Here is a 12,646-nt window from a genome sequence, read left to right as displayed (position 1 = left end):
GGGATCTTAGTTCCTGACAGCGATAGAACCCGGAGCCCTGCAGTGGAAGCGTGGAGTCTGAACCACTGGACCGCCGCGGGCGAGCCCCTTGAGCCGCTCTGTGTGTTTTCCTTCCTCCCCTAACAAGGCAGCCAGTCTTGCCGACAAGGGCAGACGCTATTCCACGCTCACTTGCTCTTCCCCTGGCACGTTGGGCTTTTACTCTTTCTCATCTTGGCATCTTATCCCTGGGCCCCTGAAGGTAATGGTCCAGGCAGACCACATCTTTTCCTTCCTCTGCCCCCTGGTACCCAGGAGGCCCTGGAAGGTGACCAGACACCGCCTTCATCACTCAGCCTCCTCCTGTTCCAGATGGAAATGAAGGAATTAAGACGTGAAGTGACCAGCCCAGGCGACACAGCTAGAAAGTGCTTTGGCACAGGGCCATGGCTGGATGCCGCTGTCTGGTGGCCTCTAAGTTGGGCCGACTCTTGCATGGATGGCCTAGCTCAGGACCAGTCTCACCCCCTCCTGCCGGGTGGGGTCACCACGGACCTCGTAGGCCCCTCTGCGCCCTCCAGGCCTCCAGGCCCCCTCTCCTTTCATAGCTTATGTAGCCCTGGGTCCTCATCCCGTTGGTCACTTGCATGGAGTTCAAGGTGCCCTCTGGGGTGTAGGCAGAGGATTCTGAGAAGCTCAAGGAGCTGGAAGCCTGTTTGGAGACTTAGAATTCCCCAGGAGGAAGGGAGTCACTCTCCCCATTTGCCAGACGGACAAAGGAAGGTCTGCCTGGTGGGGCCACTTGCTCCGGGCTCCCCAGGAAGTCAGCAGGCAGGCAGCCGGGCCCCGTGGCTCCCTCCCGCCCAGCCCACCCTGAGCCCCTGCGCAAGGCCCTACAGATTTGGGCGTGCTTCTTCATGGCTTCCGCCTCCTTCTTCTTCAGCTCCGTGAAGATGATGTCGAAGAACTCCTCCTCGGCCTTGGTGACCAGCTCCTCCAGGTTCAAGACAGGCGGCTCATCCCTCAGCTCGTCATCCCGGCCCTCGGCCTTGCCCTTCTCCTTCAGGCGCATCTCACGGTGCCTGGCCTCCAGGATCTTCTCCCGCCGCGTCTCACGCTCGAATATCTGGGGCACAAGGACAGGGAGGCCGTGGGAGCGGCCGGAGGGCGATCCCAGCTCCCAGTGCAAGGGGACCAGTGGGCTCCCCTCACTCTGCTCAAGGCAGCCCCACAGAGCTCTGCTCTGGGCTGATGGCAAGAAAGTGGGGCTAAATACTGGGGCTGGCAGAGGGAGCAGGGGTCCCCATGTGTACACACACACAGTCCCGTGTGCACGCACACAATCCCCGTGTGCACACACACTCCCTGTGTGTACACACACACTCCCCATGTGCGTGCACACACTCCCCACGTGTGCACTCACAATCCCCGTGTGCACGCACACAATCCCGTGTGCACACACACTCCCCATATGAGCACACACAATCCCTGTGCACACACAATCCCCTGTCCACAAATACAATCCCCATGTGCAAACACACACAATCCCTATGTGTACACAAACACTCCCCATGTGTGCACACAGACAATTCCGTGTGCACACACACTCCCCATGTGCACACAGACACAAGTCCATGTGCACATACACTCCCCATGTGTGCACACACACAATCCCCGTGTGCACACACTCTCCCCGTGTGCACACACACAATCCTGTGTGCACACACATAATCCCCGAGCGCACACACACACAATCCCCATGTGTGTGTACACACTCCCCATGAGTGCACATCCACACACACACACACCACCCCCTCCATCCTTACTTGGCTGCTCTCCGGGACTTCGGTCGTGATAGCTGCCGGCTGGCATCCCCCAGGGGCTGCACCTTGCCATGGGCCACAGCGGGACACTTCGGGGAGAGCCGGGCGAAGACTGGAGAGGCCAAACAGCCTCGTCTTAGGAACCGGCCGAGGGACAGGCGCATGCGCGCCTTGGGCTGGGCCCGGGGCCGGGGCTGGTCCATGGAGGTTTCGCCGATCGCCCGCTCGGAGCCCGGGGAGCCCTCCAGGGCCACGCTGATGGGTGAGGGACAGACTGTGCTGCTGGGCCGCCGGATGAAGCGGCTGGGTGAGCGAAAGGGCCTTCCGGGGGAGCGGCAGCTCGGGGAGAAGGGGCTAGAGGGAGAGGGGGGCGCGCAGGTTCCGGTGTACACAGCGAGGTGGGGGCTGGGGGCCAGGCGCTGGCCGGGCTGCAGAGAAGGAGAGAGACCGGGAGTGAGGGCGCAGCTGGCCCCGCTGCGGGCTGCCCCCTGCCCACTCGGCCCCTCCCTGGCTGGAGCCCAGGCCCCTACCGGTTGCCCCTGGGGACCGGGGAGGGGTGCCCCGAGCCCCCTGGGAGGATGGCACAGCCTCGCACAGGCTTCCGCAAGCCCTGGCCGCCTCCGCAGGACACAGCTGGAGGCTCCTCCAGGCCTGGGAGCTGGGGGTGGGGGGGAGGTGGGGGGCCAGGCTGGGGTTTCCCCTCGCCCATCAACTCCACCCTCCACAAGCTCGGGCTCCACCCGCCGAGCATCGTCCTGTCTCCCTCTGTCCTCGGTGCCACCTGTGCTCCGCAGGCCTGCGGACCCCTTTCCTGAGAGCACTGGAGGCGGCGCAAGGAGCGCTGGCTTGTGCGGACCCTTCCAGGCCCGACACACGGCCACCGCCCCCCTCCTGCGCTTCCCACGGGCACCGCAGCAGGGCCTGGGCCCCCGGCGGCGGCGGAGGAGGAGACTGGAAACACAGATAAGGCGGCTCCTTGAGGCAACCGCCCTGGGCGGCTTCGGCCCTGGTTCCCTGACCAGCGGGCCGGGAGCAGGGAACCGGGGCCCCGTCAGCTGAAGGAGCCCGAGAGCTCCGAGCGAGCAGATGGGGGCGTCAGGATCCGAGTCCTGGGCAAGGAGGCTCGCCTGTCTCACCTTTCCCCCGCCGGGCTTGTGTCCCCCAGGGCCTGCCGCCACAGCTGTGCAGCACTTTGTAGCCCGGTGTGGTCGGGGCTGGGGGCTGGGGGCTGGGCGGGTCCGGGGCGTGCCCGGGAGAGCTGGACCAACACTGCCTCCAAGACAGGACTGGCCTCAGGGAAGCACAAGCCCTCCGTGAAACCGTCACAGCCGCGCGGCCCAGGGGGGCGTCTGCCCTGGGGGCCTGGGCATCGCCTGGGCCTGAAGGAGGGTGGCTGCGGGCACCCACACGCTTGAGGAGGGTGCAGGCCCCAGCCTGAAGAGGGAAGGGTCGGCAGGCAGAGCCCCCAGCAGCCCTCAGAAGAAAAGCAAGGCCTGGAAACCACCAGGGCTTAGCCATGGGGGTGGTGTGGGGGCCTCACTTTTTCCCACCTGCTCCCTGAAGCTCAAGCAAGATTCTGAAACAGCAGCTCGGAGCCACCGATGCTGATCCACTGCTCAGACAGGCCTACCATCCAGAGCCTAGGCCCTGACCCAGAGCCACTGGGTTATTATGCTTATTAATCACCATCGTGATTATTGTTAGCATGCTTGAGAAGCTCAGAAATTCGAGTTTCTGGGCTGCAAACTTGAAGTGAATTATTGCAGGTACCTCCTCCAGAGCAGCTAACACTATGCCCATTTTACAGATGAAAAAGCTAAAGCTTCCAGGACCAAGCCCAGGAATGCAGGGACGGTCAGCAGGCTTTGCAACCGGGCTCACTGACTCCACAGCTTACATGTGTGATGCCCAATGGATGCTTACAGGTCAGCATCGCACTGGGTGTTCATTATAAATGCAGACCCCAGACTCACCCCAGACCCACCAGAGGGGAACCTGAGGGTGGGGCCTCACAAACACCGAGGGCGCTGCTTTGCAAGTAAGCAAGAGCCAGGTTGTGTGAGGAGCTGAGCCCTGTGCTTCTGACGCCGCCTCCTACAGGGACTCACGTCTCCCCTGCAAGACAGTCTTCAGGGAATGGCCTTGATGGAGGGTTTGGGAGGCGACTGTCAGGCGTGTGGCCCTGCGGTTCATGAAGACCTACTCTGTGCCAGGCGTGTGGCCCTGCAGTTTATGAAGACCTACTCTGTGCCAGGCGTGTGGCCCTGCGGTTCATGAAGACCTACTCTGTGCCAGGCGTGTGGCCCTGCGGTTTATGAAGACCTACTCTGTGCCAGCTCCCTGCGAATCTATAGCTGTCGCGTTTTAGAGACCAGAATGCTGAGGACCGGAGCGGTTTGGTACTGTCCCCAGGCTCCCACTGCAAACCGCTGACTGCAGAATGCAGAACTCTAAGGTGGCCACCAAGACCTCAGGATGGGTGTGTGCTGGGCATGCGCTGGGCGGCCACCGCCACGATCTTCCCATGAGATATGGCATAGGGGACTCTGAATCACTCTGGCACCACTGAGCTCTTCATTGAACCCTTCAGTCCCAAGCCTAGAAGCCAGAGGCAGAAGTCAGAGGCTCGTGATAAAGGCCCACCGAGCCGGGGTTCTCCATGGCTGGTTCTGAAGATGGAGAGTGGGGAGCAGGTGGCAAAGAGTTTGGGCAGCTTCTGGAAGCTGAGAGCAGCCAGCAAAAAATGGGGCCCTGGGTCCTACAAGAGATGGGATCCTTCCAACAACCTGGAAGCAGACTCTTCCTGAGCCCCCAGTAAGAATTCACACAGCGCAGAGATATCTTGACTGTGTGCCCGGAAATCCTGCCAAGCCTCACCCGGCCAGCCGTGAGCTCATAAATGGTGGCTGTTGGTGCGAATTTGTTACTCGGCGATTGTTAACTCATACCGTGACCAAATAAGAGTCTGACCCCAGGTCCATGTAACCCTCAAAGCCCTCTTGCCTACTGATCCGCATTGCCAGCCTGTTGCCTACAGGGTCTGGGCAGGACCTGGGGTGCTGGGCCAATATGCCAAACTGAGACTAGGCTTTGTTCAGAGAGATGGGGGGCAGCAAGGTTCTCCTCCCTCCAGCTCACCGAGGACACCCGCACCCCAGGGCATCTCCTTAAACCTCATGCATTCAGCCTGTGGTCAACTCCCATTATGACCCCACTTCACAGATTCAAACACTGAGGCCCATGGAGATGAGGCAGCCTGACCCAGGGGACTTGACGGCACGCACCCTCACCTGACTCCAGGCTCTCCCCCAGCCCACCCCTCTCCCCCAGCACCTGCTCCTCCCCAGGATGAACGACAGGACAGGTAAAGAGGCAGCTCCCGTCCGGCTTCACTCACCTGTTCTGAGAAGATCCTTCCTTCTGGGGGAGCAGCCCTGGATACAGCCCACAGGCCCTGGACACTCAGGCAAGATGCCTCTTCCGCCCGCTCCCACCACGATCCCCCCTCGGCACAGCCCCGGCAGCCCAGGCCACACCCACCGCGGGCGTGACACGGCAAAGCAGCGCATGCAAGGTGTGTGGCAGAGAAATGAGACGACAGAGACGCAGTGATGGCGAGCTCAGCTTCGTTCTGTGGTGCTGTTTATTTTCCCGGGAGAAGGCGATGGCGTGGAGCGGGCCTCGGACATGAGAACACGAGCTCAGGCTTTAATGAAAGGCAAAGCAGATGGTACAGGGATGCCATTCACGTCCCGTCCAGAAGCCAGCTGGGAATTTGGAGGAGACCCTGCGGCCACTTCCTGGGAGCAGGTGGGAGGAGGGGGCTGCCTTCTGGGGCTGCATGCTCTGCACCAGCCCCCCCCCTTCCCGCCCCCTCACTCTCCCTGTCTCCGCTGTCCCCCAAAGCGAGTGAGCACACTCGACCCCGCGGGGGAAAATCCACACGGGCCCACTCCCCGTTTCTTCTGTTGGTCATCTCCCCTGCCCCCGCCCACCGCCAGCCTTCCCACCACGGCCTGATCAGTCAGTGCCTGCTGCTGGTCAGCCCTCTCCCAGGAGCTGCAGGCAGACCACAGGACATCGACGCCCCGCTCTCCTCCCCTCAGATATATCCCAGCGGTCCCTGGAGAGCCGGATTCTCAGTGAGGACAGAGGCGAGATGGTTTGGGTCAACAAGGCTTTAAATGCCCTAAATAATCAAGAATGGTGAGTCACAGTACTGGGCAACACAGACATGCAAGGGAGCACATGCTTCAAGAGCATGAAGCTTCTAGGGATGGTGGTGATGGGGAGGACGGTAGTGGTGACGGTGGAGGTGATGACGGTGGAGGTGATGACGGTTGTGGAGGTGATGACGGTTGTGGAGGTGATGACGGTGGAGGTGATGACGGTGGTGGAGGTGATGACGGTGGAGGTGATGATGGTGGTGGAGGTGATGGTGGTGGTGGAGGTGATGGTGGTGGTGGAGGTGATGGTGGTGGTGGAGGTGATGGTGGTGATGACGGTGGTGGAGGTGATGACGGTGGTGGAGGTGATGACGGTGGAGGTGATGACGGTGGTGGAGGTGATGACGGTGGTGGAGGTGATGGTGGTGGTGGAGGTGATGGTGGTGATGATGGTGGTGGAGGTGATGGCGGTGGTGGTGGTGATGGCGGTGGTGGTGGTGATGGCGGTGGTGGAGGTGATGACGGTGGAGGTGATGACGGTGGTGGAGGTGATGACGGTGGTGGAGGTGATGGTGGTGGTGGAGGTGATGGTGGTGATGACGGTGGCGGAGGTGATGGTGGTGGCGGTGGTGATGGTGGTGGCGGTGGTGATGGTGGTGGCGGAGGTGATGACGGTGGCGGAGGTGATGACGGTGGCGGAGGTGATGACGGTGGCGGAGGTGATGACGGTGGCGGAGGTGATGATGGTGGCGGTGGTGATGACGGTGGTGGAGGTGATGACGGTGGTGCGGGTGGTGAGGATGACGGTGAGGACAGTAACCGTAACAATGGAAGCGACGCTGCTCACGGCGGCCAGCACCTGCTGAGCACTCACGCCGGGCATTTTCCAAAGCACTCTACTCGACTCTCTAGCCCGTGTATTCCCACTCAATGCTCACAGCAAAAGCAGTCTTCTCTCTAAAAGCCAAGCTTCAAACTGGAATTCTACAGAGAGAGCCCTGGCACTCTGTAGCACAGCTCAGCTCCTAGCATCAGATATACCCCATATGGGTAGAGAAACTCAAACTGTCTAAAATGCGTATTAACACAGCTGAGACAGTGCCTAAGTGCAGGGCATAGTAAGGAGTATGACAGTGACCTAAATGTGGCAGCAATATTGCCCAGGTAAATACCTCTTCTGTATCACTTGAGAGTCGAAGAGGCCCTGCGGGGCGAACAGGGCTGGCGAGCAGAGACAGAGCTGGCAGGGGCAGGGCCCGCGGCTGGAGTCCAGAAGCAGGCCTGCTTCCGAGACCTCAGAACTGGGGAGGGACCTGCGGCTTCTCCTACGGAACATGAGACTTTCCCGGTGGACCCCTCGACTCCCCAGGCCAGACAGTTCTCCCACCCCCGTGTTCTTCCAGCACGTCCGTGTTGCACACTGCCCAGCCTCGACGTACTCTGCCTGTGTGTGGCTGTTCGCACCCTCGTCGGCCCCATGAGGGCAGAAAACATCTGTCCACTTTTGTAGCTGGGCCAGAGCCCCTACTACAGGCTGCCACACAAACCAAGTGCTTAAAATCCATTGGTGGATGTGGATTAAGAGGCACAAACTACTGGGTATAAAATAAGTCAGGTGCCAGGGTGTAACGCACAGGACTGGTGTACGGGCAATGCTTCATAATAACTTTAGATGGAGTATAACCTATAAAAATATTGAATCAGTATGCTGAACACATGAAGCCAATGTAATATTGTAACCTAACTCTAATAATAACAGGATATAAATAAAAGGCGCATGTGGGATGTAACTGCTGCCATCCAGATACGAAGACGTGTGTCATCTGCCCTCCTTCAGGCGGGGCTCACGTGTCCAGTAAAGAATGATAACCTGCTCTGTTGACATGCCCATGCCTCTGCTTGGATTGTGGGGTCCTTGTGTGTCTGACATGAGGTTTCCAGCAGCATTTCTGCCAGACCTACTACGTGTCTGACCCGGAGCACCCAGTACTCTGCTGGAGGATGAGAGTTGTGTGAAGCAGACATGTCTCCCAAGTGACGAATGGGCAGGTGAACGGTTGAGTCAAAGATGAACAAGACACACTCCACGACCTGCAGGTCCAAGGTGCACTTCGACACGCCCACCAGCCACCCCCACTCTGCTGGGTGCACAACCTCAGCTCACACATGGTAACTACGAGGGGTGGCAAATACCTCCAGATCATGCTTCGCAAACTTTCCCCTGAAAGTAGGACAAACAGCAGGAGAGCCGGGGAGCCACGCTGTCCCGGGAGTCTGAGGGCAGAGCCTGAATCTGCCACAGCCAGGCATGAGATGGCTTTGATGTCTCAAATTTCATCTTAAAAATTCATGTACATCTTGCAGTCTAATTCATAATATATTCATGATTATTTTAATGCGAAATTTTAAAAATTATCTATCTTTCCTCCCATTCCACATCTTCAAGTAAAACTGATGCCCCGGGCCGGGTACCCTCCTGGAACTCACTGAGTCTGGTCTAAGAAGCATGGATCTGGCCCCAAAGCCTCAGTTCACAAATCACAAAGCATAGAGGTGAAGAGACTCGCTTGAGACTACACGGCTAGCGGGAGAATGAGGACCAGGACCTAGGAGGCCTTCTCCGAACCCAAGGCTCCGTCCACTCATCCATCGACTTATCCCTCCATCCATCCACCCATGCACGCTTCCATCCACCCACCCATCCACACATCCACCCATCCAGGCATCCATCCACCCACCCATCCACACATCCATCCATCCACACATCCATCCACCCATCCATCCACCCATCCATCCACACATCCATCCATCCACACATCCATCCACACATCCATCCACCCACCCATCCACCCATCCACACATCCATCCATCCACGCATCCATCCATCCACACATCCACCCATCCATGCATCCATCCATCCACACATCCATCCATCCACACATCCATCCACCCATCCATCCACACATCCATCCATCCACACATCCACCCATCCACGCATCCATCCATCCACACATCCATCCATCCACACATCCATCCATCCACACATCCATCCATCCACGCATCCACCCATCCAGGCATCCACCCATCCACACATCCATCCACCCACCCATCCACCCATCCACCCATCCATCCATCCACACATCCATCCATCCACACATCCACCCATCCACGCATCCATCCACACATCCATCCACACATCCAGGCATCCACCCATCCACACATCCATCCACCCATCCATCCACCCATCCACACATCCATCCATCCACACATCCATCCATCCACACATCCACCCATCCACGCATCCATCCACACATCCATCCACCCATCCATCCACCCATCCATCCATCCACACATCCACCCATCCACGCATCCATCCATCCACACATCCATCCATCCACGCATCCATCCATCCACACATCCATCCACCCATCCATCCACACATCCATCCATCCACGCATCCATCCATCCACACATCCATCCACCCATCCATCCACACATCCATCCATCCACACATCCACCCATCCACGCATCCATCCACCCATCCATCCACACATCCATCCATCCACACATCCACCCATCCACGCATCCATCCACACATCCATCCACACATCCAGGCATCCACCCATCCACACATCCATCCACCCATCCATCCACCCATCCACACATCCATCCATCCACACATCCATCCATCCACACATCCACCCATCCACGCATCCATCCACACATCCATCCACCCATCCATCCACACATCCATCCATCCACACATCCACCCATCCACGCATCCATCCATCCACACATCCATCCATCCACGCATCCATCCATCCACACATCCATCCACCCATCCATCCACGCATCCATCCATCCACGCATCCATCCATCCACACATCCATCCACCCATCCATCCACACATCCATCCATCCACACATCCACCCATCCACGCATCCATCCACACATCCATCCACCCATCCACGCATCCATCCACACATCCATCCACCCACCCATCCACCCATCCACGCATCCATCCATCCACACATCCATCCACACATCCATCCACCCATCCATCCACACATCCATCCACCCATCCATCCACACATCCATCCATCCATCCATCCACACATCCATTCATCCATCCATCCACACATCCACACATCCATCCATCCATCCATCCACACATCCATCCATCCATCCATCCACCCATGCACGCTTCCATCTACCCACCCATCCACACATCCACCCATCCACACATCCATCCACACATCCATCCACCCATCCATCCACACATCCATCCATCCACACATCCACCCATCCACGCATCCATCCATCCACACATCCACCCATCCACGCATCCATCCATCCATCCACGCATCCATCCACCCATTCATCAAGCCATCCATCCATCCACTCACATAATGCATTTATGCAGAGTTGATTAGACCCACAGCATTAGCCTCCAGATGGTAAGGTATTGTCCCCCCTCATGTCCGTTTACAAGAGGTCCATCACCTGCAATTTCTCCTTCAGGCGCCCCTATAGGAGGACTCTAGCATTCTCCAAAGGCGAGGGGAACAAAGTGCCTCCAGCTGCTCTTTCAGAGTGTGGGCTGGTCTCTGCCTGGGAACAACAGAGTGCCGCCCCGCCACGGGCTCACCTAACCTAAAGCTATAAAGAAGGGAAGCACCAACATCTAGAAAACAGCCCGAAGAGAACTATCGTTGACCCTGACTCACTTTGAAAATGTCACAGACCTCCAACCATCCCTCCTTCTACGAATGAAGACATCAGTGCCTTCATCCTTTGTCCAGAAAGATGCTCTGTGTTACCTGGACCCATCCTGAGGCCTCCTGCCTGAGTCCTTCATTCCTACAAGCTACTAATTCCCCTGACATCGTGTAACAGGGGGCGAGGAGGCAAAAATCGAAGGAGAAACCCCACCAGCCTTCATAACTCAGGCCTGAGAACAGTCTCAACAGAGCTGTGTCGGCAGAGCTTCTCTGGGCTGCTTTGAGGAGGAACCTTGAAGCAGCCCCTTGGGCGGGTCTCCAACTGCTTTAGAGACAAAGTCTAATTTGGAGAGACTGGAGGAGGAGCTTCCTGAAGCCATGGCAAACAAACAGCAAACCTGCCTGAAGAACTATGCGGAGGGCGGGGAGGGCCCTTCTGAAGGACCCGAAGCCAATGGCGGTTCAGGAGGCGGCTTTTCTCTCTGGCTCTCACCCCAAGGGGTCCGGAGGGAAGCAGGCAGATGTCACAGCTATGTTGTCAGGTGCTCAAGCCCCTGCCTTTACCCACCTGAGGCCGCTGGCAAGCTGGACGGGGAGGGGGAAGCCCAGGACGGGGGTCTGAGGAATCAGCGTGGACCCGAGCGGCCCACCGCCCCACGAACGCGGAAAGGGCTCCTCCAGCCCTGCCTCCCCCACCCGGGGAGGAAGCAGCTGTGGGTCTATTTGAGGGGCGGCTCTTTTCTGAGCTGGCTCCTGCGGTCCAGCTTGCTCATGACCTGGGTGATGTCCACCGTGGTGGCCGCCTCCCGCGCCTTGGCTTCCTCTTCCAGCTGCCGGAGGACGACGGGGCTGGGGCTGGAGCGCAGGTGCCGCCGCATGAACGGGAGGCTCGAGCTGGAAGGGAAGAGGGGGTGGTCGGCGGGGGCAGCACTGGACACCTGGCGGGGCGAGGCCCCTCATCCTCCTGGGAAACCTCAAGGGGGACCCTCGGAGGCCCCCCAACCGCGGGAGGATGGGGCCTGAGTGAGGCCCAGTGCCATCAGCTCTTAGAGGCCGCCAGAGGGCTTGGGCAGCGCCGAGCACAGACCACCCGCCACAGTGTCTGGAAACCAACGTCTGTCCTTAGCTTCCTAGAGGAAAGAAAGGGACAAGGGGGCCAGGGAGAACTGGAGCATTTGTTTTCAAAAGTCAAGGTTCTGGTAAGGAAGTAAAGTGCGAGGCCATCGTAGAGCGAGGCGGGACCGGCAGAGCAAGGGGAAGGGGCGGGAGGACCGGGGATGCGCTGGCGGCCCTGTGCGCATGCGCCGACCGTCCGTCTCTGCCACCAACGCCACCCACGCACCTCCAAGACCACACTGTCCAGCATCACCTCGGGGGCCAGGACGCAGCCCCGGGTATGTGATGGAGGCGACCGTGAGCAGGCTTGGAGAAGAAGCATTTCAGCCGCAAAGGGCGACTTCAGGCCTAGGACCTCTCCAAATTTCGGGAGCATGTGACCCCTGGAACTTCTGTATCCGCCGGGGCAGGAACCACCCCCCACCTGTGAGCCGTGCCTGAGGCTCGGTCTCCTCCTCCCCAGCCCTGCCTGCTTGGAGCTCCACTTAACTTGCTCTGGAAACCTTCCGTTTCGTGCACTGCCTCACGCCTGACAGTCATGGGTCACACTCAGCCCCTGCCATCCCCACACAGCTACTGGCCAGCTGCCCGGGTCCCCAGGTTGCGCTTGCTACCCAGAGCCCAGACAGCATCCCCAGACCGCGGTCCTCGACCCTGAAGCGAAGCGCTGCACCCGCGGTCCAGCGCCGCCCCGTACCAGCGCCCAGGCACCCCACAAGAGACCCCGGCTGATTTCTCAGGTCTGTGCCAACCTAAAAACATCTGGACAGAGGCACACAACGCTCCCCTCCCTCTCCTACTGCTTTCTGGCAGGACGTCTGAAGCTATTGTGGCCATTTCT

General features: G+C 58.9%; 2 protein-coding genes across 5 annotated transcripts in view; one reads left to right on the top strand and one right to left on the bottom strand.

The window, feature by feature from the left end:
• Positions 1-12,646, top strand: part of DNAI2 (dynein axonemal intermediate chain 2) — a 105,054-nt gene that overhangs the window by 30,210 nt on the left and 62,198 nt on the right.
• RGS9 (regulator of G-protein signaling 9) overlaps positions 1,806-12,646 on the bottom strand; it is a gene marked incomplete at its 3' end in the record, with an annotated part of 59,621 nt that continues 48,780 nt past the window's right edge. For all 4 annotated transcript variants that reach the window (XM_018063883.1, XM_018063882.1, XM_018063880.1 and 1 more), the window contains 2 exon segments: positions 1,806-2,230; positions 11,466-11,583. In XM_018063883.1, the coding sequence (XP_017919372.1) occupies positions 1,806-2,230; positions 11,466-11,583 (543 nt within the window).

The sequence above is a fragment of the Capra hircus genome, chromosome 19, assembly GCF_001704415.2.
Source record: "Capra hircus breed San Clemente chromosome 19, ASM170441v1, whole genome shotgun sequence".
In the NCBI taxonomy this organism is placed as follows: Eukaryota; Metazoa; Chordata; class Mammalia; order Artiodactyla; family Bovidae; genus Capra; species Capra hircus.
Note: the sequence above shows the minus strand (reverse complement) of the source record. Positions and strands in the feature narration are given on the sequence as shown.